The sequence below is a fragment of the Panthera leo genome, chromosome E1, assembly GCF_018350215.1.
Source record: "Panthera leo isolate Ple1 chromosome E1, P.leo_Ple1_pat1.1, whole genome shotgun sequence".
Classification (NCBI taxonomy): domain Eukaryota; kingdom Metazoa; phylum Chordata; class Mammalia; order Carnivora; family Felidae; genus Panthera; species Panthera leo.
Genome location: NC_056692.1, coordinates 779,062 through 806,652, shown reverse-complemented (window position 1 = coordinate 806,652; position 27,591 = coordinate 779,062). Strand labels below are relative to the sequence as shown.

The window sequence follows — 27,591 nt, the reverse complement described above, 5'->3', positions numbered from 1 at the left end:
CGGCACAGGACAAGGCACCCAGAGCAGGGAGTCGCTCGGCGAAATGACCCTAAAAGGCCTTTTCCTCACCCCCCAGATCAGCAATCACCGTGCCGCCCAGCGTGGGGGGCACAGCCCTTCCCCATTCATGGCCGGTGACAGGAGAAACCGTTCGACCCCGAGCGGGGCAGTTTGGAACGTCATTTGAAGCACCGAGCACCCGCAACGCCCCGGGACGGAGCCTTGGCGCGGAAAGGCACACGTGCACGCTGAGCATCGCCACGCCGCTCGTGACACCAACGGAGAACCACCTGCGTGCCCAGCCCTGGGGGACCGGCCGGCGCACCCACGGCAGTGAGCCAGGACGCGGGTAGGGAGACCGGTGCGCCCCCCGCGGCCCGAGGTGCGGACGTCACCCCGTGCGTCGTCCCCCAAGGGGGGCCGGGAGGGAAGGCGCCGTCTGCTCCCGTCTGCGTGCGGCACGAACAGAGACACGCACAAGCGGGTGTTCGTGGAGGTGTTCGGTTCCTGGGGAATCCCGCTGCCTCTGGGAGGGGCTGGGTGAGCCCACGCGTGCGTCGCGTCTGTTCCGCCGGGAATCCAACCGTCTCCCTGCGCTGCCCGCTCAGAAGAGCTTCTGCTGCCCGTGCAGCGGGCGGCGACTTTTCTGAGACAGTAATTCCGATTTCTTCCCGCTTGGGCTTCTGTGCCGCTGGGGAGGTTTGCCGCACGGCTTCCTGGGCTGTTTCCAGAAGCTCTTTTGTTCCCAGGAGGAAAGGATTTGGGGAAACAGATTCTCTCAGGCTGAAGACAGACCCCCGCCCCCACCCACGTTGGTCTCGGCCTCCCTACGAGGGCTCCGGACGGGGCCGGACCGCCGGCCGGGGCCGCAGAGCAGGACGCCGGGGACCGCCGGCTGGGGCTCCCCGCTGTGGACCCATGGTGGGGCAGGGTGCTGGGCCGCTACCTACGCGCCCGTGGGTTTCCCTAAGCCTGTGAACAAGGTCCTTTCAGGGGACCCTCCCCCAGTCCTGTGTTGGCACAGCCTTCCTTTCCCCGCCGGGACCCTGACAGAGTCATGCACCAAATTCTAACAGCTCCACGGAAATCGTGTGCTGTGGTCCCACCTCCCCTCGGAGCTCAACCCCTGGGCCGCAGGATGGTTTTCAAACCTCTCCTCCCTGTCACCAAGGGGCCTTTGCACATTCTGCCCCCCAAGCCTGGACTCTCCTTCATGCTACTGTGCCCAAATATTTCCTGTGAAACTTCCGTCCTTCCTGTCCTCCTCCCGAAGCAGCTGGCTTTCCTTCCCAGGGGGAGTCCTCATACTTAGCTCTGTGGTCACTCCATCTGCCGTCTCCCCCACCCCCAGGCCGTGAGGTCCTTAAAGGCTGCAGCCGGGCTTACTTACGTTCCATTTTATCCCCAAAGACTATCAAGATGCTGGCACATAAAAGATGCTCGTGAAATATTTTCAAACAGACGAGGGAACCAACAATCTGTTCCCGTCTTAGACCCTTACAAGTGTCAAAAGCCGCATGTGTCCCCAGCAAAACGCAGACACGACATGGATAGACCCACGTGAACACACACGTATCCTCGTGAAAATGAACGCGCCGACACGTTAACGTGCACACTGATGCACACGCGCGCACGGGCACACGCTTACGTACACACGCGAGAGCGGACGCTGTCGAACAGACATTCGTGTGCACACGCGAGAGAGAAAAGCTCCCAAGGCGGCCGTCTGCCACCCTGAGCTCATTAAATCCGGCTAAATATAGCCCGTCTGCAGCTGCGCTCAGCAAGCTGCCCACACAGGCCAGGAAAAGACACCGGTTAGTGGGGGGGAGCCGGGAGGCCAGCTGTGGGCGAGGGGCCGCGGGCACGCGGGAGGGGAGCCCTGAGGTGGCGGTCCGGGCATCCGAGCGGCCCCTCTGGTCGCCGGCCCCAGGCGGTGGGACGTGGGGTCAGACCCACACACACAGTGGGGGTGGGTGGTTCTGAGCGTCCACGTCTTCTCCGTCCCCTTGGGGACGTTTGTCTGGCAGGTGATGGGGCCTAGGAGCGGGGGAGAGTCAGGACGCAGCCCTGGACAAAGCCGGGCTCGCTGGCGGCCAGGGCAGGACGGAGACCCGCGGGTCAGACGGGAGCCTGTAACGGCACTCAGTCCGGACTGCGGTCTCCGGGTCCCGGTCTGGGGACGGGAGAAAGTTCAGAGTCCCCACCGAGTGGGTGTGGGGGGGAAGGAGAGCGGCAGGGAGGGGGGCCGGGGGGCTGGAGGGCCGCGTGCAGAGTGCGGCTGGTGCGGACCGTGTGTCCGGGGCCCCTGCGCCGAACCCCACGTCAGACGGCTGGACGTGCGCTGGGGGTGCTTGCTGAGCTCAGGGCAGCCGGGACCCGCAGACAGAGGAAACCAGGAGGCACGGAGAGTGCTAGAATGTCAGAGCCCACGGGGCTGCGCGGGCTCCACGTGCACGCAGGATGGCGCCTGTGGGCCGGGGGACCAGACCCTCCGTCCTCTGCCCCCAGGCAGGCCCCCCACACACAGAAATCTGGTCCCAAATAACAGGGAAGCAGCAGGCTGCGGGCCGTGCAGCTGCGGGATGGAGTCTGAGCGGCCCAGGCCGGCCCCCTCCCCGCTCACGCCCTGGAGCCTGCACGGGACACACCTCTGTGCGGGGACAACCGAGCGGCCACGGCACCGGCGGAGCAAGAAGACGGATCTCCGGAAGCCCCTCCACCTGTCTGCCGCTCTGGGAAGAAGACATTACGGTCCTCTCTCCACGAGGGAGTAAACTGAGGCTCAGAGACGTTTGGTGACCTGCCCAGAGCGTCCCAGCACTGCATGAAGGAACAGGGCTTCACCCCCAGGCCTGGCTCCCTCCCAGCTCAGAGGCTGCAGCAACAGCCCCGGGGCCTCCTGAGTCCTGGTCGGGGGGCCACTCGCACCCCCCCTGCATCTGGCCCCCAGTGAGGCTGCGTAAGGCCGGCGGAAATACCGGAACGACCGTGCGCGTGGAAGACCACGGCGAACGCTGAAGCGCGTCACGGGATCACGGGCGCCAGGCGGACCTCCGCGTCGCCACTTCTGGATGAAGAGTAAACCGCGGCCGTCAACAACCCTCACCCCACAAGCACAGAGGCAGCGAAATGCCGAAATCTGCGGGCGGCATGCATGGAACAGAACCAGCAGACCCGTCGGCCGGCCGTGTGGACATCGCAGGGAGGGGTGTCACAGGGTCGTCCTTCCCACTGTCCACACTGCTGGCCGTGTACTTAGGGCCACTGGCCCCGTTGTTATTACCCTTAACTCCCCGCTGGCAAGACGACCCTCGACGGGCGGAACCAGAGAGGAGCCTTCAGCAGTGGATTCTGACGTCCATAACCCTAGTTTATTCTATTTTTTGAAAAAAAATGTTAATGTTTATTTATGGGGGGGGAGGAGAACAAGTAGGGGAGGGGCAGAGGCAGAGGGAGACACGGAATCCGAAGCAGGCTCCAGGCTCCGAGCTGTCAGCACAGAGCCCCACGCGGGGCTCGAACTCACGAACCGTGGGATCGTGACCTGAGCCAAAGTCGGACGCTTAACGGACTGAGCCCCCCGGCGCCCGCACAGCCCCAGTTTAAAGACACCAACAACCAGATTTTGTGTCTCTACTAAAGACCCACGTTGCTCAGCCAGGTCCAGACTGGAGCAGCGGTCTGGCCCCGGGCGGGCGGTCACTCTCCCTTTGAGGCTGGGGTCCTCCCTCCCTCCCTCCTGAGGACGGTGGCCACACCTGAGGGATGTGACGCGGGGCCTCTTGGGGGGACCGGGCTAACTAATCCCTAGAGAGGACACACAAGGTGCATGGGAACGGGCCCTCCACCCGAAGACCACTAATCTCCAGCTCCGCCCTCCTCCCTCACCCCCTGAGCCAACCCTCCTCTGCCCTCCTCACCCAGGACGGGCTGAGGACACCCCGAAGGCCCACGCTTGTCAAACCGGCCGCCATTCCCGAGGGAGACAGCACCCAGGCTCCGGCCACGCACACCCTGGCTTCCTCCCCCTCGGGGCCAAATCTGGCGCCTCCCAGTGGCCCTTCCTCTCGGGAAATGCAAACGCATTGCTCTCTCTGGGTCCTCGCTCAGCCACTGGGTGAGATTAGAATCCGGGGGCACACTGGACGCGCCCCGCTCCTGCTGAGCTCAGTTCCTTGCACGGTGTGAGGATGCCCTCCCCCTCCCCCTGCCCCGTGCCCTCGCGGCCTGAGCTGTGGGGTGCCCCTGACAGAGGCGCCCAGGCCTCCCGGCCCCCGGCACACATCCCCAGTGCTGGCCCCGGGCCGGGCAGACCCCCTCCTGCGGCCGAGGGATGCGCGAGCCTGGGGACGGGTGGGCAGGGCGGGCTCAGCCCCCAGGCTGCAACCACACATCCAGGCGGCAGGAGAGAGAAGGGGGTCCTGAGGGCTCACGCCCATCACGCGCCAGACCCTCCCCGACCCCGGCCTGCTGAGAAACTCAACGCTGCCGACCGCAGATGCTTGGCTGAGGCCGCCCACCAAGTCTGCCGGAGCCTCCGGGGAGGACGCCCCGATCGCGGTCGGCCCGCGGGCATCTCTACAGGGTGCCCCGGGTCCGGGCCTGTGGGAGGAGTCTTGACCCTGGCACAGCCTTGAATGAGGGGCCTCTGACCTCAGCACCACGTCACCCGGGACACACGGCGTCAAAGGCTGGGAAGGGCCCCCCGTTCCCGTGCTCTCTCTGCCCGCACAGATGACACTCTGCAGGGTCCCGCCCCCACTCTGGCTCTGCCGCCCCTGAGCTGCCCGGCGGGTGGGAGCCGGGGACCCCCAGGAGCTCAGCTCACGGGCAGGGCGGGGCCCCAGGCCCGAGGAGGCTGGACCCACGGTTGGGGGGGGGACGGGGAGGGACAAGCCTCCTGGCAGGTCAGGGGAACTCACGCTGCTTCTCCTGGAGGGCGCTGGACGTACACGGGGCGCTCCCATCTCCTGCGGAGAGAGAGAAGGCACATGAGCAAAGTCCCCGGCACTGTGGCCGGACGCGGGGAGGCCGCTGGTGCCCTGTCCTGTCCCTCCCGGCACTGGTGCCCTGCCCCGGCCGTGCCACTCCGGGCACTTCAGGCAGCACAAAGCACGAGCCAGGGAAAGCCAGGCCTGACCCCCCGACGGTCAGCGTGCACACCGCCAGCCCCTTTCCCGACTCCTGACCCTCATCGGCCGCTGCTCCCCCCCACGTCAGCTCAGATGTCCCCTGACCTGCGCGGGTCCGTCCCCAGCCCCGCCTCAGCAAAGGCACCACCTTCTCCCTTCTCCCCCTGGGGCCCTTTCCCTCCCTCGGGCCCCCGTGGTCCCCAGGTCCTGGGGTGTCTGACTCTGCGAATTGGACCCCTCACTGGAAGGGACGACTGTGCTGCCAGCTGGTGTCCCCACACCTAGAATGTGCTTCTCAGCCGACATTTGTGCAGTGCACGAACCGCACATCCTCCCCTCGTGCAGAATCCGCCCCTGGACTATGGAACTAGTTCTTTCCCGTTTGGGAACAGTTTTTTTCTGCAATCGTGAAAGTCATACAAACTCCTCACTGAAAATCTGGAAAACACCGACAGACATAAGGAAGGAAGAAAACGTCTCATAATCCCGTCACGGAGAGAGAACCCGCGATCCCCTCACGCCTGTTCTTCCGGGCTTTTCCGTGTTCCGTCTGGGCTTACGCCACCCGTCTCTGAAGTCCCACCAGCCAGACTCATCGCAAACCATCGGGAAGCACAAAACACACTCTCTGAACCGCGAGGTTGGGCGTAAGTTATTCCCTGAGTCACGAGGCCCCGTGTGAGCGAGGACAGACCCGGCCCACCGTGACCTCACCTGCTCCCGTTACTGCCGCCAGCCCCGCTCTCCCGGCATCCCGAAGCCCGGTCAAGGCGCAGGGACCCCGCACAAGGCCCCGTGGGTGCCGGCAATGCTTTGCAGGGAGGGTGGCCCCGACCCACTCCCCCCTCTGCAGGGGACGCTGGCTCTGCCACGACCTCCCTCCCGCTGATGGGCCTGCAGTGGCTCCCCTCCTCGGCGTCCCACATGATAAGCAGGCCTCTCGGGAAAGCGGCCCCCTCCCGTCCCCACGCCCTCCGCCCGCCAGGTCCCCTTCCCCGGACGCACCCCTTTCCTGCACAGGTGAGGCCGTGCCTGGAGCCCCACCCGTCCTCCCACCACGCCTCGGTCACATCCGCCGCGTCCCCTGAGAACCGCCCCGGCCGCATCCGTGAAGGCCTCCCATTCCCACCCGAAGCCTCAGTTCTCGGACCCCTGCCCTCTGGGGTCAGCTCTGGGCCCCAAGAGGCAGTGTCGGCAGAGGCCAGCACCCCTTCCTCGAGCCCACTCCCCAACCACGGAGGCTCAGAAAGGAAACTAAGCCTGAAGCCCCAGGAACCGGAAGGTCCCCTGAAGAACCGCCCCCCCCCCCCCCCCCCCCCCGGCCAGCACCCCCCAGCCTCCAGGGCGTCGCCTGTCAGAGCTCTACACTCGCATTTCCACCCCGCATGCTGAACGGCCCTCCTTCCGGAGTGTCTGCCTTCCCTGCTTCCGGGGCCAGGGGAGGGCACAGACGTGGCCGCACCAGGGTCTGGGGAGACAGAGGCCGCGCCCAGCCTGAGAACCGAGGTTTCTCCTGAACGTGACCCTGCCTGCACATTACAGCTTCCCCGGCAGGCCTGAGTTCCCTGAACAGAAGGTGTCCGCAGCGTCCCCAAGGACCCCCGCTCTCCAAGGTGCCAAATCACTGGCACTTCCTGGGGCCCAGACGCCCGCCCCGCAGGGCTGCCTCCAGTCCGCCTCCCTCTCCGTCACCTCCCTCTCCGGGCAGGTGGTCCCAAGGTGTGTGAGGTCCCCGTGTGCAGTGGCGCCTTGGGCAGCACAGCACTGAAGCGCACCTGCGCTCGGATCCCGGTCTCTCGCCTACGCTCTGCGCACCTCAGTCTCCTGACCTGCAGACTGGGGAGAGCGGTACCCAGGGCAGGGCCATGGTGAGCACCGGATGCTCACAGGTGTGAAACCCTCAGCACACGGCCAGGCACACGGCGAGCACTCAGCAGGTGAGGACGAGCCAAGGTCACTGCTGCCCTGGCTCCCGGTGCCCCCAGCCTGCATCCCGGCTCCTGGTGCCCCCAGCCTGGGTCCTCCCGGCTCTTGGTGCCCCCAGCCCGGGTCGTCCCAGCTCCTGGTGCCCCCAGCCTGGGTCGTACTGGCTCCCGGTGCCCCCAGCCTGTGTCCCAGCTCCCGGTGCCCCCAGCCTGGGTTGTTCCGGCTCCCGGTGCCCCCAGCCTGGGTTGTCCCGGCTCCTGGTGCCCCCAGCCTGGGTCCTCCCGGCTCTTGGTGCCCCAGCCCAGGTCGTCCTGGCTCCCGGTGCCCCCAGCCTTCATCCCGGCTCCTGGTGCCCCCAGCCCGGGTCGTATTGGCTCCCGGTGCCCCCAGCCTGTGTCCCGGCTCCCGGTGCCCCCAGACTGGGTCCTCACGGCTCTCGGTGCCCCCAGCCCGGGTCGTCCCAGAGCCTGGGTGCAAGAGGGGGCAGACGGAGAGCAGAGGCCCGGCCCTCACGGGGCACCCCGGTAGTGTGGGGAGGCGGCCAGGACCGCTTCCCAGCAGAGCCCTCAGACCTGGTGCCACAGGAGAAAACTGAGGCCTGGAGAGGCGGGGGGGCTGGCCCCTGGGACCCGGCTGCAGCTGTATGACTGGGGCCCCAGCACAATGAAAACTCAGGGGTCCTCGTCCAAAAAGAGAAAGTGTCGTTAGCAGTCCTAAAATAAAAAGGTTCTTCCTTTTCCCTGTGCGCTCTCTACATGTCCTGGTGGCGGTCTGTACGTGAGGGGGTCTCCCCGACCCGGCACACCCGACCCACACCGACCTCCCACCGCCCACCGGACCCACACACCTGACCACGGTGAGAGCAGGAATGGTGGGACATACATCTGCCCTCCACAGGCCTGCCACCCCAGCCCGGGCAGACAGGTGGCCTCTGGGCACGCTGCAACCTTCCCATCAAAATGCACCAGGTCCCCGCATGGGGTGGGTGACGGGCTGGCTGTCCTATAGGACAGCGTCCTGTCCGTGCTCAGGGCAGGGATGGCCGCTCGGCCCTGAGACACAGGCATACAGCCCCAACCCCTGCCCCACCCTGTGGCCGGGCCCCTACCGGCAGGAAAAGGAGGCAGGGCTGGGAGCCAGAGGGCAGGAGACATCCTGGGAGGCAGGGAGGGGGCCCGAGGCAGCGCCCGCCAGCCAAGCACAAGCCAAGCCGGGACCCCATCCCATCTGGCCACACTTACAAACACAGACCCGAGGGTAAATTATTCAGAACTCACAAGTTAACCCCTAACCCAGGCCCTGCCCACAGCATAACGCCCCTGGGCGTTTCTTGGGCACCTACTGCCTGCCAGACCCTGGGAGCGGGGAGGCATCTAGTTGGGGGAGCGGCCGGGTCTGATTCATCGCCCTGTCCTTGTGCCAAGGCCTGCGAGTGACTTAACCTAGACGGTATAGGAGACGCTGCTTTCGTTACCAGGGAGGAGGCATGACTGCTTCCGGGCAGGATTTCAGGGGCAGGAATGCCCGGGGCAGGGGCGGGGGGGGGGGGGGCAGGGCCACTGAGGCTGGGGCCCGGAAGCAGGGGTGTGGAGCTGGAGAAGCCAGGAGGGAGGGTCACTGCAAGGGCAGTGTGCAGGGGACACGGGTCACCTGGGAGGAGGAGGGATGCCGGGCAAGAGGCAGGGCCAGCCCCAGGGGCAGGGGGCGGGGTGGGGGGGGGCTCAGCTGGGCCAACTGAAAGCAGCAGCTTTACGGCTTCCCCACCCCCCACCCCGCTAGATCATCGAGATTCCACACCTTCGGGAGGAAGGAAACTGAGACTCAGAAGAATAAAGTCGTTACCTCATCCTTAAGGTTTGGATCTGGTCCCTTGTGACGCCCCAGTCTGCTGAGGGCTCTTACCGCGACCTCTGCCCCACGGGATGGCTCCGGCCGGGGTCAGGCAAGCAGACAGGGCAGGGCTGGGGTCAAGGCAGTGGAAAAGGGCCCGTCCGCCAGGGAGGCTGGGCCGCCCCATGTCTCTGCACACCGGGGGCTTCTGCCGTGAAGCCTCAGCCAGGCGCCTGGTGGGCTGGCTCAGCTCCCCCTTCCCTCGGAGCCACCACGAGGGTCGGCCGTGAGCCGGGCTTCCTGACGAGCAGGCTCCCCAGACGACAGCCACCAAGCAGATGTGCCCCGGTTCCGGGCTGCCTAACGGCACCCCACTTGGCCCCACAGCCGCAACTCAGTGGAAGCTGCCAGAAACTCCTGCAGACAGGACAAGCTGTGCAGGGGGCCGGGACGGAGGCTCGCACATCTGGGCCACATCTTCCGTATGGGAATGCGTCCAACGCCTGCCAGTGGTTCCCCCGTGATTTCCTACTTCCTGTCCCAACCCCCGTCCAACAAACCGTGAGACCCCCCCCCAATCCTCCACAGAGTAAGAGCAGCTCTCCCACCAAACACCTGAAAGGGGAAGGCTGGGGGTGGGGGGGAGCATTCTGGATGGTGGGGGCCTCGGGGAGGCTGGGGGGGAGCATCTGGGACAGCGGGGGCCTCAGGGAGGCGGGGGGGGCATCCGGGACAGTGGGGGCCTCGGGGAGGCTGGGGGGGAGCATCTGGGACAGCGGGGGCCTCAGGGAGGCGGGGGGGGCATCCGGGACAGTGGGGGCCTCGGGGAGGCTGGGGGGGAGCATCTGGGACAGCGGGGGCCTCAGGGAGGCTGGGGGGGAGCATCTGGGACAGCGGGGGCCTCAGGGAGGCTGGGGGGGGCATCTGGGACAGTGGGGGCCTCGGGGAGGCTGGGGGGGAACATCTGGGACAGCGGGGGCCTCGGGGAGGCTTGGGGGGAGCATCTGGGACAGCGGGGGCCTCGGGGAGGCTGGGGGGGAGCATCTGGGACAGCGGGGGCCTCGGGGAGGCTGGGGGGGAGCATCTGGGACAGAGGGGGCCTTGGGGAGGCTGGGCGGGAGCATTCTGGATGGCGGGGGCCTCGGGGAGGCTAGGGGGGGATCATTCAGGATGGCGGGGACTCTGGGAGGAGGAAGATGTTAGGAAATCCCCTCCCGAAGAGCCAGAGGGGGCCTGGCAGACCCCACGGTTGGGGGTGGGGGGCGGCAGCTGGGGTGCGGGGCTTGCCTGGTAATGGGGCTCCAAAGCCAACAGCCCTCCTGCCCATCTCCTGTTCTGGTGCTCCCACCAAGCTGCAGGCTCAAGGTGCCCTCTCACCCAGCCCGCTGCACCCCTGCACACATTCCCAGGCCCTCCTATCATCTTCTCGTTGACTTCCAGAATAATTTTTCTAGAAGGTGGCTCTGGATTAAATAACTCCATGGATCCCCAGCCGCCACCCCCAACACCGGTTAGCTTGCCATTCCAGGCCTTCGGCACCAGGGTCCCCTCCGGCCTCTTTCAGACCTTCCCACCCCTTCTCTCCACCCCCTCTCCAGCCCCAGCCCAGCACCTCGTAGCCTGACTTCAGGCAACAAGAACCCATGTGCTTCTCCAGACTTCCCTGCTTCTCACACGCCCTCTGTATCTTTGCACATGCTGATCCCGCCCACGGCGCCCTAACGGGTCTGTCCAGAGCCCAGCAAGGCCTCCTGGGCCTGCGTTTCCCTGGTCACGCTCCGTGTCCCTCCGAGCCCAACGTCTTGTGCTCCCCCTCTTGTAGGCTGTCACCTCACTGGACTGTGCCTGCCCCACCCCAGCCTGGAGCCGTTTCTGAGCCATCGGTGTGTCCCCAGGGCTGACCAGCAGAATTCGTGAGCCCAGTGCACAGTGGGGTGGGGGGCAGGCACGAATGTGGGGAGCCCCTCATCGCTGCAGGTGCAGACAGGTGGTTAAAGCACGCACCCTGGAAGGCAGGGTTGCAGGCAGCCGGCAGGCCGGCACCACCAGCGACGGCCCAGCCCCACTGTGCGCCCAATTAGAGCCACCACACTAGGGCAAGGAGGTGGCCTGGGGGAGGCTGGGCTTCCGGAAGGCCTGCTGAGAAAGTGCAGGGCGGTCAGCCTGCAGCCCCCCAGAGGCTCTGTCTAGAGCACAGGCGAGCAGGAGAGGCGGGAGTGGGGCCTGGAAGTGAGACATACCAGAGTGGAAATCAGCCGTGGGACGGATCTGACAGTCCCTCGTGGAAGCCGGCCCGGGGCTGCTTGACTCCTACGGCGATGGTGAACTTACTATCCCCAGACAATGACAGCTGTTTGGGGGGGGCGGGGGTGAAAGCCACACCGATGGGCCTTCATGCCAGGCGGGGGTCCGCCCTTCATTCCGCAGACGAGGGAAACCCGCTGCCAACCTCACCGCAGGGCCACGTTACCGGGTCCACATCTCAGAAGCATCAGGGTCCGGCTGAATACAGTGAGCTCACTGCGTGATCCAGGCCCCTCCTCCCGCCCCAAATCCCTAGAAAACGGCACTAAATATTTCTCTGCCACTTGGTCTTTAGCAGTATCGTAAGGTAAGAAGGGGCGTCCTTCGCAGACCTGAAACCATCAGGCATCTGCGAAAGGTGGACAGCAGAGAGAACCCACGGAGGGGGCAGGGCCGGCTACCGAGCGCAAGGCCCTCCTAGGGAGGTCTGTGCGACTGCGAAGGTCTAACCAACGTCCGTCCATAACGCTGCCAGAGCAGAGAGGGGGCCACAACCTCAATCTTGCAAAGGAACGTCTGTGGCCAGAGCACAGGCCAGTGCGGGGAAGGAGAGCGGGCTCCTGGATGGGAAACAGGGGAGCAAAGGAAGCTGTGTAATGGCCTGGGCGTGCGTGGGCCACCCCCCCCCCCCGAACACCCGCTGTGCCAAGCAGAGGCATCTGCCCCGGGTGTGGGAAGGGCTGAATGTTGGAGGCACAGGACAGCCCAGGAAGCTGAAAACACCAAGAAGAATAAGCCAGAAGCTCTGTCACCCTCCCCAATAATTAGATGGCAGCCGTTTGTGAAAACTAGACGCATCACATCACCCAGAGACAGGCTAAGGGGGAAGGGCAGATACAAAGCGGGGTTCACGGTCAACTTCACTCAATATTAGAGGAAAACTAAGTGTGGAAAAAAGAGGCCAAACTCAGTGACTGAGGGAGGGGAAATCCAGAAAAATGGATCTGTGGGCCTCTCGCCAGTCACTGGCCTGACAGCCAATGGCTGTCAGATGTCGGCAAGCACCAGAAGGATCTAAGAGGGTAGTTAAGTCACGGATTCACCGAGTCTGGGCCGGGCTCCAAAATTCACACCTCTGACCACTTTCCGAGCGGTCCAGGGACCACTCTTTGAGAACCACGTCATCTAGACACAGGCATCAGCTGGAGTCCAGGAGGAACTATGGGAAAACAGCCCTCTGCAAAGCTGAAGTAGGAGAAGCTGGTCAAGACACCTGTGCAGAGACCGCTTCCCTCCTGTCAGTAAGAATGTGGCCTTGGTTAGGGGCGCCTGGGTGGCTCGGTCGGTTGAGTGTCCGACTTCGGCTCAGGTCACGATCTCGCGGTCCGTGAGTTCGAGCCCCGCGTCCGGCTCTGTGCTGACAGCTCAGAGCCTGGAGCCTGTTTCGGTTCTGTGTCTCCCTCTCTCTCTGCCCCTCCCCTGTTCATGCTCTGTCTCTCTCTGTCTCAAAAATAAATAAACGTTAAAAAAAAAATTTAAGAATGTGGCCTTGGTGACACTCCCTTTGTTTCTAAAACAAGTTTGTCCCTTAAGTGACAGCTCATAGCCTGTTAGCATAAATTATTCTGAAAGAAATGTGTAAACCCCGAGCATAAAAGATTAACAACTGTGGCAAGGACTGAGTGGAATCTCTCCAAGGAGCGCCAAGTTGTTCAACAAATGCAAACCCACCGCAGTAATAGAAAAAGGACAAAACCCACACAATCATCTCAACAGATGCGGAAAAGGCATTTGGCAAAATCCGACACCTTTTCGTGATAAAAGCATTGATCAAACCCAGAATAGGAGGGAACTTCCCTGACCAGATAAATGACAACTCCAAAAAGACCCCAAAGACAAAAACAAAACAAAACACAACCAGCTAACATCATATTTAATGGCGAAAGATTGAAAACTCCCTTGAAGATCGGGAACACAATGTCAGCTCTCAGCATTTCTGTTCAGTATTATACTAGAGATTCTAGCCAGGGATGCCAGGCAAGAAAAGGAAATAAAAAGGCATCCAGGTTGGAAAGGAAGAAGGAAAACTACCTGTTGGGAGTTGATATGATCTTGTACGTAGAAAATCCTAATGGGGCACCTGGGGGGCTCAGTCAGTTAAGCGTCCGACTTCAGCTCAGGTCATGATCTCACAATGTGAGTTCAAGCCCCGCGTCGGGCTCTGTGCTGATGGCTTGGAGCCTGGAGCCTGATTTGGATTGTGGGTCTCCCTCTCTCTCTGCCCCTCCCCTGCTCACACTCTGTCTCCCTCTCTCTCTCCCTCTCTCTCTCTCTCTCAAAAATAAATAAGACATTAAAAATTTTTTTCAAATAGATAAAATAAAAATGAATTCAAAGTGGATCAAAGACCTAAATGTAGAGCTAAAATTATAAAACTCTTCAGGGAAAACAAAGGGTAAACCTTCATGACTTCACATTAACAGGTGGTTTCTTAGATATGGCCTCAAATGCAGAAACAATAAAAGCAAAAATAGACAAATTGGGCTTCATCAGAATTTCAAAACTTGGCACTCCAAAGGGTATTATCAAAAAAAATGAAAAGACGCCCCAAAGAATGGGAGAAAGTAATTGAAAATCATGTAACTGACAAGAGCCTAGCGTCCACAATATGTAAAGAACACTCACAACTCAACAAGAGACAAACAACCTGATTTTAAAATGGGCAAAGTATCTGAATAGACATTTCTCCGAATGATGATGAACAATGACCACCAAGCACACGAACACATGCTCACCATCATCAGTCATTAGGGAAATGCAAACCCAAACCATAGTCATACACCCGCTTGCAAGGCTATTCGCAAACAACAGACAACAACAAGCTCTGGCAAGAGCGTGGGGAAGTCTGAACTCTGGGAAGGTGATGTGGTGAGTCCCCAGCAATCCCACTCCTGGGTTGTGCCCAAGAGAACAGGAAGTATGTCCTCAAAACCCTGTACATGCTGACAGAATGGGAAAGATATTTGCAAATGACATAGAGGTTAAGGGTTAGCATCCAAAATCTATAAGGAACTTATCAAACTCAACACCCCAAAAACATACTTCTTCGGGTGAAGAAATGGGCAGAAGACATGAATAGACACTTCTCCAAAGAAGACATCCAGATGGCCAACAGGCACATGAAAGGATGCTCAACGTCGCTCCTCATCAGGGAAATACAAATCAAAACCACACTCAGATATCACCTCACGCCAGTAAGAGTGGCCAAAATGAACAAATCAGGAGACTATAGATGCTGGCGAGGATGTGGAGAAACGGGAACCCTCTTGCACTGTTGGTGGGAATGCAAACTGGTGCAGCCGCTCTGGAAAACAGTGTGGAGGTTCCTCAAAAAACTAAAAATAGACCTACCCTATGACCCAGCAATAGCACTGCTAGGAATTTACCCAAGGGATACAGGAGTGCTGATGCACAGGGGCACTTGTACCCCAATGTTTATAGCAGCACTTTCAGCAATAGCCAAATTATGGAAAGAGCCCAAGTGTCCATCAACTGATGAATGGATAAAGAAGATGTGGTTTATATACACAATGGAATACTACTTGGCAATGAGAAAGAAGGAAATCATGCCATTTGCAGCAACGTGGATGGAACTGGAGGGCATTATGCTAAGTGAAATAAGTCAGGCAGAGAAAGGTACCGAATGTTTTCACTCATATGTGGAAGTTGAGAAACTGAACAGAAGACCATGGGGGAAGGGAAGGGGGAAAAATCGTTTCAGACAGACAGGGAGGGAGGCAAACCCTAAGAGACTCTTCAATACAGAGAACAAACTGAGGGTTGATGGGGGGAGGGGAGGTGGGGGATGGGCACCGAGGAGGGCACCCGTTGGGACGAGCGCTGGGTGTTGTACGTAAGCGATGAACCACAGGAATCTGCTCCTGAAGCCAAGACTACCCTGTACACACTGTATGTTAGCTCATTTGACAATTACATTAAAAAAAGTAAACACTTAGAGCACCGTGACTCATAACAGCAAGAAAGCGGAAACAGCCCAAAGGTCCAGCCGATGGATGGATGGACAATATGTGCAACAGCCATACGGGGGCCTATTACTCAAGCGTGGAATGCAGTGAAATTCTGGTTCATGCCAGAGCACGTCTGAGCCTCGAAAACGTGATGCCAAGGCAGACCTCAATACCGACGGCCACATACTGTCGGATTCCATTTCTACGCAATTCCGTATTTGAGGAGAGCAAAATGGTGGGTGACTGCTGACAGGTTAGGAGGTGTCTTTCCGGGGAGAAGGAAATGTTCTGGAACCAGGTAGCTGCTCAACTTTGTGAATGTACAAGATACACAGAAACTGCTGAAGTATACACTTGAAGAGGGTGGATTGTCTGGTATGTGAATTATGTCTCGATTGAAAAAAACCAAAACAAAACTTGGCAAGACCCGCTTTACTTGGACAACGTCAACGGCAGCTCTGTGCTTCCTGAGGTCACTGGAAACACACCAGTTCCTGTTCTGTGCCATAACCTCACTTAGGGATCTTTGGCTAATTAGCCCAAACTCAAGTGTGTGGGGGCCATTTGCATCCACTTCTAACCCACCAGGAGACTCCGAACTTAAAAAGCACAGGGAGGAGGGAGGCTGTGAAAAGCACAGAATGAGTCCACGGCACCCATGGACAGTACAGGTTGTATCAGTATCTGGAAAAAAAAACAAACAAAAAAAACCCAACAGAGCGCGTGAAAACGAAGACAGGATTGCTTTAACAAAAAAAACCAAACTCCACAGAAGAGCTGACCAGAGGGATGGCAACAGCAGAAGAAGAGAAACTGGTCTGGCGAGCTATTGACCGTGTTCGAGCCAAGGAAAGTTTCTAGAGCCCAGCAGGGACCAAGAAATAAGAACGGGCCCAGACAAGGTGAGACACGGGTCCAGCATCCGTCTAATGCAAGCTCTAGAAAGGGAATCAGAGAGAGAGAGAGAAACACTTGAGGGGCACCTGGGTGGCTCAGTCGGTTGAGCATCTGACTCTTGATTCCGGCTCCAGTCATGACCTCAGGGTTCGTGGGACCGAGCCCCACGCTGGGCTCTGCGCTCACAACACAGGGCCTGCTTGGGATTCTCATTCTCTCTCTCTCTCTCTCTGCCCCTCCCCTGTTCATGCTCTGTCTCTCTCAAAATAAACAAACATTGAAAAAAAAAAAAGAAATATTTGAAAAAATAAGTTGTGTGTATATGTGTATATATACACACAAATATATGTATGTTTGAATATGTTTACGTGAATATGATATACGTCATATACAGACATTGATACATATTATGTATCACATGTACACACGCTAAACATTTTACATTATATGCACACACATGCACATTCACTGTATGTTCACACACATGTACAACAGGCACTTACATAATTACACAAAATGTAAATCTGTACACGTGTATATGCTGGGCCAAATTCACCAACAAAATGCAAACCTGTAACCGAGCTCAAGGTGAAGAAGGGTTAATACACAAGTACCAAAATCAACAAGGGGAATACAACCCAGGGGAGAAAGCAGAGGGGCCCACGGAACGTGGAAGATTCCGTGGCGGATGGAGGCTGCAGGATCAGTGGCTGGAAACCACACCGTCACCCCGACAGCGTGGCCCCAGCCCGTGGAAGGCGAGGCGCTAAAGTGAAGTCCCCGTAGGGCAGGGGTCCCTGAGGTCTGCTCCGTCCATGATGGGACTTCAAAGCAAACCCACTCCTTTGGAGGAACAACAAAGGCACCGCCCCCGGACGGTGGGAGGCAGCCTTCTCCTGAAGTGCCCCCGGAGCCTCCCTCCTGAGGCCCCGAGCTCAGCCTCCTCCTGCGCAGTCACGGTCACGGAGGCCGGGACCCCGCTCTTCCTCGGCCGTGAGCCCCTCCAAGCACTGTGCCCACACCCCGCCCCGGGGAAGCCCCCGTCATGGCTGATAACGGTCGGTGAGTGGAAGGATTCCTCTGTCCTGTGGAGGAATCACACCATGAATCCCCAGGGGATGGGGACATGGCTGGTTTCCTCTTCCTCGCCTGCCCTGCCAATGCACCTCTCCCCGGTGAGCAGGTGAGCGCCTACGGCTGTTTGCCAGAATGGGACCTGTCCCCGCACCACAACCACCTGTCGCTGAGAGCGCTTAGCCAACCACCGGCTCACTCGGTCCTCCCGACTTGTGTAGAAGCCTCACTCTGCCCACCGTGAACCTGCCCGGCCGTGAAGCCACGTTCAAGCCCAGACCGCGCAGAGTGTAGCTTCGGCCCCTGTGTCCCTCTCTCTCCGCTTGCCTCCCTGTGCCTGCCCCTCTCCCTGCCTTTCCTCACCCCTCCCCGGCTCACACTGGGCTGAGTCACGCTCTCTGACTGCCAGCGGGCCGGCCTGGGAGAGGATGGCCAGATGGGTCATGACTAAGATCTGGGTTTGTCTTCACGGCTACAGAGAACCCGTGACCCCTTCTGGGCCCCTCCAGGGCTTGGGGCGAAGGAAAGAGCAGACCAATGCACGGCTGTGTCAATGGGGAAGTCGCTTCTGAACTGGCCCGGGGGACCAGACTCGAGCAGTGGCCTGAGGGCCTTTCCTTGAAGCCTCTGGGTTTCCTGAACCTGACCACCTTGCAGAGGCCCCGGACACCGCCCAGCTGGGAACCAGGACACGAGGGATGTGAGCGCGAGGCTGCCACCAACTTGGAGGGCCCTGGGCGAGACACCGCCTCCCCAGGCCTTGGGTTCTGCATCTGTGAAATGAACGGCCACCCCCGGCGTGTCCGGCACTGTGGCACGGGGACAGCACCGAGCCAAGGGGGCGGGGAAGGGGCTCAAGGAAAGCGGCTACAGACAAAGCACCAGCACCAACACGGCCGCTGGAGCAACACACGTCCGGAGAGGGCGGCCTGGCCCAGACCATGTGAGGAATGACGGGGCCAGGCCACCAGGAGGAGGGGAGGTGGGTGGAGGGCTGTGTGGGACGAGGGACAGAAAACAGCAGCCCCAGGATGACAGGTGCGGACGCGAGCACCGTGGACCCAGGTGGGTTCTCGATCTGTCTCGTCCCTGAGTGACCTCCATCAAATGCAGCCCCTCTCGTTTTGACCTTCAGCTGAGTTGCGTCCTCCACTTGTGTCTCCTAGCCTGGCCCCGTAGCTTCACTGCCAGGAACCCTTCCCTGCTCCCCTCTCCCACCTCCCTCCCACCGCAGGCCCAGCAACCCTCAGCCCAAACCTCACCCCCTTACGTCCTGATTGTACCCTGTCACCGTGTCACGGTCGGAGATCTCAGCCATGTCACCTTCACTCCTCCTACCAAGCACACATACACAGTAGGTGCTCAACAAAAAATCTGTTAGTGATGCAAAATGGCCAAACGGGCGGGATGCCTGAAGGGCCAGGCCTGCTCTGCCTGTTGATTAAGCTCCTGGTCAAGCCCCCCTCCACGAAAAGTCTCCTGGATGAATCCCCTTCCCCGGGCACTCAGCCCAAGGAAGTTACGATCCCCACGGCCGCCCTGCCCGGTGCCTTCTCAAAGGCTCCCAGACTAAGCAGCGGACCCCCAGCCCACCCCAAGGAGCCTGGCCCCCACCACCTGCCCCTCATAACCCATGCCCCCCGTGGTCATCCTAGGGACACAGGAAGTTCTGCCCAAGCACCTTGGAGCTGCTCTGCACAGACAGCCATGTGCAAGCACCCACGAGGGTCCCTGCAGGTCACAGAGCTCAGGGGGCACAGGTAGGGGGAAGGGAGGCGTCTGGAGAGACAGAAGACTTTTTACAGAAGACCCGACTTCTGGCCCCGAGCTGTCCGCACCAGCACTCCCGCAGCACACGCGTGCACACACCCCGGGGCCTCACCCTGGGGCCCCTCCGGTCTCCCCAAGGACCCCATCCGCTCACACACACCCCGGGGGCTCACCCTGGTGCCCCTCCAGTCTCCCCAAGGTCCCCATCTGCTCCGCCAGGTCGTTAGAACTCCACTGGCTCATCCCGATGAGGATGGAATTCTTCCCTTCGGCCATGTCCTCTGTGGGGGAAGCAGAGATGGGCGTGAGCGGACAGGCTGTGTTCAGGTGACCCTAGCCGTTGACGCAGACCTCGACTGCTGGACGTGTCTGTCCTCTGGACAGTACAACACATTCAGGAAGCTTCTGCCGCAAGCAGGCATCGCTGCTGTGCCCCACGGGGCCCCCCAGCTGCGGCTGAAGAAAGTAACCAGGGGACAGTCCTGGGAAAGGGTGCAAACCCACACAAGTTTCTGTTCCTGGCAACAAGGGTGGTGTTTCCTGAAAAGAAGGAAAAGAAAAACCTTGCCACTTGCCACGAGTTTTTCTTTGGGTAAATGACTTGACTTCTCTGAGCCTCAGTTTTCCCATCAGAAAAACGGGACTGGCAAGGTCCACCTCAAAGAGCTGCCATGAGAATTAAGTGAGCTAAGGGGGATAAAGGTCTCGGAGCACACGAGGTGCCCACAGATAAAGACATTATGGTTACTCCTCTGCATGAGAAGGGGTTGCCACAGGTATCTGGGGTTTGAATGGGGCAGAAGCAGGTCTGCAGTAACCGGGGCGCGGAATTCTGGCTCCAAACAAGCCTTGAGCTGTACAGAACCACTGACTCTCATCTCAACCTTATGAACGTAGTGATACCCCCATTCTCCTCACGCCCCCCCCAACCCTGTCTCTATCCGTGCCCTTACCCAACCTGAGCTCAGCGATTACTCTGAAGAAGTCAGTGGGGCCATATTCCCCAACCACACCGAACACAAGCCCCTGGGTCCCACACGACAGCTGCACACACCTGGTGCGGTCCCTCGTCCCAAAGCGGGGCGTTGCCTCAAGAACAAACCCACAGGTGTGCCCTGCCCCCGCTTGCAAAGTGACGGGCCTTCCTGGCAAAGGATGCTGTGCCCTCTCTCATGGGGCAGGTACTAAAGGGTGGTGGCGAAAATCCTCAAGCTCACGACAACTGAGAATAAAGGGACAGGACCCATTTCACTGCCAAAGATAGAACCAACATGGCAGAGCACGGGGAGCTGTCCAGAGTTCTGACCGCTCTGGAGCTCAGCACTTTTCTCCCCCACTTCTGGCTGGGACACCTCGGCCAGCCTCATGGACTCGCCTATTTGATTTATTTAACAACGCTGATGAAATGTTTCCTCTACACTGAGATGGTCATAATGCCTTACCAATACCAACTCACCCCACTCTCATCATGATACTGAAAAGGTACAACCCTCATCATCTGCATTTTATAGACGAGAGATCTGAAACGCGGAGTAGCTCAGTACCTTGCCCAAGGTCACCGGCGAGAGCCAGGACTGAAGCCCAGGTACACTGTTTCAAGAGTCCTGCAATCCTGGTGGCCTGCCCTGGACGTCCTAGATCGGCCCCCCAGCCCCCCGCCCAGGATCCACACCTGCCCAGATGACTTCCCGAGCCCCATGTGCTCCATTCTGGCACACGTCTACACGTCTAGGCAGTGCCGTGTTCCGGGCAGGCTCCTGGCTGGATTCCAGTCCAAACTCTGCCCCACATGAGCCTGGGCCTTTGCACGTGCCCTCAACTCTTCCTGTCTTCTCATCTCTTCCTTGGGAGTAACAGCTCTGGTTCTGGAGCCCTTTCCAGCAGGCCATCATGAGGGTGAAGGAGAACACTGTGAATCTGTAAAATCTACGGGGGCCAAGGTGCCCACCCCCAGACACTGGCTTCTCTGCTCCCATCCCTAACGGAGAGACAGGGACAGGCTCAGGAACACGCCTGTGCTCTGCTCCCGGGATGGCTCCGTTACCCAGCGCCCACAGCGTCAGCAGCCCACTCGTCCCAGGGACAACCAGCCCCACCCCGGCTGTGTGCAACACAAGGGGCCCGGGCCCCAGAGACTCACCTGGGGCCACACGTTGGCCAGTCACTGGCCCAACCTCTGCCCCTGGCGGCCTGCACCTGTGTCTGCTACCTCCCTTCCAGGCGGAGGCTGTGTGCCCACAGGAAAAGCCCAGAGATGTGCCCCCTGTTCTCCAGGAGACCGGCCGCGGTCTGTAAAATCAGTGCTTTATCCTGTTCCCTTCGCTGGGAGGAACCGGGCATTGGAGCACGCAGCCGGGTCTCCGCAAGACCGAGGGCAGCTCTCCGCCCGGCCTCGCACCAGGAGGGGAGCAGGGTGTCCACCGGGCATGGGGACAGCAGAGCAGGGGACACGGGAGATGAGGCGGCAGGCGGAAACCTCCAACGTCCCGCCCGGGGAGGGCTCCGCTGGGCCCCTGGTTGGGCTCGGCTGCGACCTCGGGGACCAGGCCGCTTGTGCGGGTCCACGGCAACGAGCCGGCTCTTGTCTAGATGTTGGGAGAGGGGACCGAGAGAACGAGCGGAGGGAAGGGGCCTGGGCCTCAGCAGGGGGCGCCTCCTGCTCACTCACTCACCCCTCCGTGTTCCCTTAGGCTAGAGGGGGGCGAGTCCTTCACTTTGAACAGCGACGCTGAGCAGAACGGTGATCAACAAACCACTCGTATTCACAAGTACAACTTGAGGCAGGCGTCTGGGTGGTTTAGTGGGTTAAGCGTCCGACTTCAGCTCAGGTCATGATCTCACAGTTTGTGGGTTCGGGCCCCGCGTTGGGCTCTGTGCTGACAGCTCGGAGCCTGGAGCCTGCTTTGGGTTCTATGTCTCCCTCTCTCTCTGCTCCTCCCCAGCGCTCGCTCTCTCTCTCTCACTCTCTCTCTCTCAAATAAACATCAAAACTAATAATAAAAAAAAATACAAATACAACTTGGTAGGTGCTGACAAACGGACACACCCCTGACACCATCTCCCGAGTTTCACCCCCTCCCTCCCCCTGCCCCCTCTCCCCTTCTCCCCTCCAGTTTCTGCTTTTCACTGTCTACCGGAGTCTGCTTCCTTGCCTTACTTACAGCTCGCCTGTCTCCCACCCCCACCGCTGACCGGTGGCTCCGGAAGCACGGGGACAGCGCCCATCTGCCATACCCCCGCTGTGAGAGGCAGCGTCCCCGAGGAGCAGATACTCACAGGTGAGTGGATTCTAGCCCCTGCTTGGCCTGACCTCGAGTAACCTTGGGTGACCCTGAGCAAGCCTCCCAACGCTCTGGCCTCAGTTTCCCAGCCCGGAGACGGTGGTGGTGTGCTGAACTCCAAGACCTTGCGGGCCCCTCTGGGCCCCCCTGAGTCTTCCCTTGCTCTGCACCCCAGCCCTGGCAGACTGGGCCGTGGCCCCCAGATATCCTCTGACAGGAGGGAGGCACCTCTCCTGGGTCTGGGGACCTGGACCCCAACGCCCGCCCTGCAGTGCTCACCAGCCACGCGAGGCCCCGGGCCTCCCGCCGTGGCCCACGGAGCCGGCATCCTGCCCAGGGTGTCAGGGACCCAGACGGTCTCCTGCCCGAGTCCGGGACACTCACCGCCCAGACCTGGGGGCTGCGGACTGCCTGTTGGGCCTCGCCCAGCCCAGGGGACAGAGAAGGACAGCTTCACCTCTGACTGCCTGAGCCACGGAGACTCCAACGGCCTTGTCTCGGGGACAGCACAGAGCACACAGGGGGTGGGGAGGGCAACCGGGAGGAAGGGGGCCTCCGCAGCCTGTGGGGTGCGGGGCGGGGGCAGGACGTGCGCACAGCTGCTCAGGGGGCAAGCCTGTGAGCAGGCCCGCCCCCAGTGCCTCCTGCTGCCAGCCGTCCCGTCATCGGGGAAGCCGGCCCTGAGGAACTGCAAAATGTTTTAAATAAAAGCGTTCTAAGCATCAAAATATTGACGTCACTGCTGTCACATTGTGCGCTAGTTGCTATGGAGAAGCAGTCCCGGCAGCGCTCTGGCCAGACACCCCTGGGAGACAGCACACGGGTCCCACATGGGCCGGGTGTCGGTTGGCTTGGGGTCTGCCCAGCTGTGCCCTGTGCCCCCCTGAAAGGCACCTGAACTGGGCACTCCCCACTTCCGGAGGCACAGAGCTGACCCGGACACTAAGGCCCAGAGAAGGGCAATGGCGTGGCTGAGACCATGAGGCCACGTCCCCGGTGTCCTGCTGCAGGCCCAGATGTCTTCCCAGCACGCGGTCTGTTTCTGGTTCGAGACCCCATCTCGCTAGGCATTTTATAGCTGGCTGTCCCGGGAGTGCGTCAGCCCCCCAGATACGGTGACTTCCCCGGTGGGGCCAAGCCGGCCAGGTGAGGACCGGGGCCCCTGGGTGGGGGAGGCAGCCAGGCGAGCGTGACCGTGGGGACCTTCTGTCCGCTGCCCACTGGCGCCCACGCCTGCCCTGCGTGCGCGCTCTCGCCCAGAGCCGGAAACGCACACCCGCTTTGGCACGCCCGTCCCCACTCCCTGCTTCCTGTTCTTCGTCCCCTTGACCACGCCCCTGCTGTCCGCCGGCCCCCTTGTACCCACTGGACGGGCCGCCCGCCAACCCCCCTGTGCCCCCTGGACGTGCCCCCCTCGCGCCCGCTGGACGTGACTCCCTCGCACCCATTGGACAGGCCGCCCGCCAACCCCCCCGTGCCCCCTGGACGTGCCCCCCTCGCGCCCTCTGGATGTGCTGCCCGCCGGCCTCCCTCGTACTGGTTGGACACGCCCCCTCTTACTCGCAGGACGTGCCCCCCTCTTACCCACTGGACATGCCCCCCTCGCGCCTGCTGGACGTGACTCCCTCGCATCCACTGGACGGGCCGCCCGCCAACCCCCCCCCCCCCATGCCCCCTGGATGTGCTGCCCGCCGGCCTCCCTCGTACCGGTTGGACATGCCCCCTCTTACTCGCAGGACGTGCCCCCCTCTTACCCACTGGACGTGCCCCTCTCGCGCCCCCTGGACATGCCCCCCTCGCGCCCGCTGGACGCGCCCCCCTCACACGCCCTGGATGTGCCCCCTCGCGCCCGCTGGAGGTGCCCCCCTTGCGCCCTCTGGATATGCTGCCCGCTGACCCCCTCGTCCCCTCTGGATGTGCCCCCCTCATACCCGCTGGACATGTCCCTTCGCGCCTGCTGGACGTGCCCCCCTCACGCTCCCCTGGACGTGCCCCTCTCGTGCCTGCTGGACATGCCGTCTTCGTGCCCGCTGGACACGCCGCCCGCCAGCCCCCTCGTGCCCCCAGGGCGTGTCCCCCTCGCACCTGCTGGACGCGCCCCCCTCACACGCCCTGGATGTGCCCCCTCGTGCCCACTGGAGGTGTCCCCCTTGCGCCCTCTGGATATGCTGCCCGCTGACACCCCCGTGCCCCCTGGACGTGCCCCCCTCGCGCCCGCTGGACGTGACTCCCTCGCACCCACTGGACGGGCCGCCCGCCAACCCCCCCATGCCCCCTGGACGTGCCCCCCTCACGCCCCCTGGATGTGCTGCCCGCCGGCCTCCCTCGTACCGGTTGGACACGCCCCCTCTTACTCGCAGGACGTGCCCCCCTCTTACCCACTGGACGTGCCCCTCTCGCGCCCCCTGGACATGCCCCCCTGGCGCCCGCTGGACGTGACTCCCTCGCACCCACTGGACGTGACTCCCTCGCACCCACTGGATGTGTCACCCACCGGCCTCCCTCGTACCCGTTGGACACGCCCCCCCCCTTACTCGCAGGACGTGCCCCCCTCTTACCCGCTGGACACGCCCCTCTCGTGCCCCCTGGACATGCCCCCCTCGTGCCCGCTGGACGTGCCATCTTCGCGCCTGCTGGAGGTGCCCCCCTCGCACCCGCTGGACGCGCCCCCCTCACGCGCCCTGGATGTGCCCCCTCGCGCCCGCTGGAGGTGCCCCCCTTGCGCCCTCTGGATATGCTGCCCGCTGACCCCCTCGTCCCCTCTGGATGTGCCCCCCTCATACCTGCTGGACATGTCCCTTTGTACCTGCTGGACGTGCCCCCCTCACGCTCCCCTGGACGTGCCCCTCTCGTGCCTGCTGGACATGCCGTCTTCGTGCCCGCTGGACATGCCTCCATCCCGCCCTCTGACACGCCGCCCGCCAGCCCCCTCGTGCCCCCAGGACGTGTCCCCCTCGCACCTGCTGGACGTGCCCCCCTGGTACCCACGGGAGGTCTGCAACAGTCCTGCTCACCGCCCCGCAACCCCTCTGCGACTGATCCTATGTGCCTGGCACAGGGTCTCAGACAGGCAGCCAGCCTCTCCTCTGCCCCTCGTGCCAGACCCCTGACCCCTGGTGCACGGGCCCCTGGGTCCCCGGAAGGGCCACCGTCCTGCTTGAGTGCCATCACACCGGCTGCCTCCTCCGTCAGAAGGCTCCTTCCCCTCGTGACTACGGAGAGGGCACGACCAACCCCACTAAGTTAGGGACCCACGTCCACTCCCTGTTAACACCTGCTGACTTACGCAGGGGCGTCACCCCCTTGGGAGGGTGACTTCCTCCGTGTCACTGCTGGGTTTGCCTCTCCCGCTAAACCACCAGCATCAGGAGGGCAGCGCCCACGCCCAGAGGCCTCTACAGCTCAGCGAGCGCCTGGCACAGCCCCTGAGGTGGACCAAGGACACAGCCAGTGCCCCTGCCTCGGGGACTCAGAATCGGGCACGCGTGAAGTGCGGGGCACAGCGTCCAAGAGGGAGAGACGCTAACCCCCACCAAGATCCCCTTCGTGAGGCTTCTAGAAAGCTCACCCAGCCAGTGGCGGGAAGATGGAGTTCACTCACCTCTGGCATCAAAGAATTCATCGTCTGAGCTCTCCACTGAGTCGCTGAGGACGTTTCGAAGGTGCCAGGGGGCACCGCCGCCCGGGGGAGGGCCACCTGTGGAAGAGAACATACCTGTTAGCCAGTCCTGAGACCCAGTCCCAGCTGAGCGGTAAAGCTGCACGAACGCCACCCCCCCACTGCCCCGTGCTCAGCACCCCGCCCCCGCCCCCTGCGGGGGCTCAGCACCTCTCCCCACCCCCCACCCACCCCCTGCGGGGGCTCAGCAGCTCCCCCCACACCCCCACCCACCCCCTGCGGGGGCTCAGCACCTCCCCCCACCCCCCACCCACCCCCTGCTGGGGCTCAGCACCTCCCCCCACCCCCCACCCACCCCCTGCGGGGGCTCAGCAGCTCCCCCCACCCCCCACCCCCCCCCTGCGGGGGCTCAGCACCTCTCCCCACCCCCCACCCACCCCCTGCGGGGGCTCAGCAGCTCCCCCCACACCCCCACCCACCCCCTGCGGGGGCTCAGCACCTCCCCCCACCCCCCACCCACCCCCTGCGGGGGCTCAGCACCTCCCCCCACCCCCCACCCACCCCCTGCGGGGGCTCAGCAGCTCCCCCCACCCCCCACCCACCCCCTGCGGGGGCTCAGCACCTCCCCCCACCCCCCACCCACCCCCTGCGGGGGCTCAGCAGCTCCCCCCACCCCCCACCCACCCCCTGCGGGGGCTCAGCACCTCCCCCCACCCCCCACCCACCCCCTGCGGGGGCTCAGCAGCTCCCCCCACCCCCCACCCACCCCCTGCGGGGGCTCAGGACCTCCCCCCACCCCCCACCCACCCCCTGCGGGGGCTCAGCAGCTCCCCCCACCCCCTACCCACCCCCTGCGGGGGCTCAGCACCTCCCCCCACCCCCTACCCACCCCCTGCTGGGGCTCAGCAGCTCCCCCCACACCCCCACCCACCCCCTGCTGGGGCTCAGCACCTCCCCCCCCCCTCCCCCCCCCCCCCCCCCCCCGCAGCGGTCCGGACAGTGCTCCACGTGTGCCAGAACGCACGGCGTGACGTGCAGGGTGAGCGCTGGACCTCGCGCTCACACACCGGCGGGAAGGGGCCCTGGTCACGGTGGCCGCTCAGAGGCACCACCGCCTTACAACGCCACCCTCTGCCAACGGGGCGTCAAGGTCGGCGGAACAGGGGAGAAGGGCCCCGAAAATCACGCCGGTCGCATGCACTTCCTCGCGCAGGGCGACGTGCTCCCGCGTGCGTCTCTGTCCGGGGCCGGTCAGGTGGCCCAGCCCGGGGAGGGCAGGAGGGTGCAGGAGCGGGGCAGCCGATACCCGGGCAGCATGTTCCGGCCAGGACCTCGGCCTCCATCGCAGACGCACGGCCTGAGCCCCAGCCCCGCGCCGACCCCGCGGCTTGCAACCTGCATGGCGGTCCTTCCACACCACAGCCTCAGTTTCCCCACCTCTAAAGAACCGACCACCATCAGTCCGGAGTCCAGTCTCGAAGGATCAGAAGAGATGTACACTCAGAGTCTGCGTCTCAGGCCCAGTAATTATGATGACTAACATCCACAGAAGCCAGGGGCGGGGAGGGGGGCCGAGGGGTCCCCGGGACGGTCAGGGGAAGGGCCCACCCGGACCCGGAACACCCCCCGCCCCACCTCCACAGGCACCTGGGTCCTCACCGTGGACCAGCGGGTGCCCAGCACATCCTCCCCATGCCGCCCCCCCCCCGCCCCCCCAGGCACACGAAACCCTGGGCATTGCCCAGGGGATGGAGATCTAGCTGCCAAAACTGAAACCAGAAAAGCGT

General features: G+C 62.2%; 1 protein-coding gene across 1 annotated transcript in view; it reads right to left on the bottom strand.

The window, feature by feature from the left end:
• PITPNM3 (PITPNM family member 3) overlaps nt 1-27,205 on the bottom strand; it is a 55,121-nt gene extending 27,916 nt beyond the window's left edge. Inside the window, exons 1-5 of the mRNA XM_042916593.1 lie at nt 27,111-27,205; nt 26,829-26,935; nt 25,787-25,882; nt 19,078-19,185; nt 4,926-4,973 (exon numbers count right to left, since the gene is read on the bottom strand). Of these exons, the coding sequence (XP_042772527.1) occupies nt 4,926-4,973; nt 19,078-19,185; nt 25,787-25,882; nt 26,829-26,935; nt 27,111-27,205 (454 nt within the window). The remainder of the gene's footprint in view (nt 1-4,925; nt 4,974-19,077; nt 19,186-25,786; nt 25,883-26,828; nt 26,936-27,110) is intronic.
• Between the last annotated feature and the right edge of the window lie 386 nt (nt 27,206-27,591).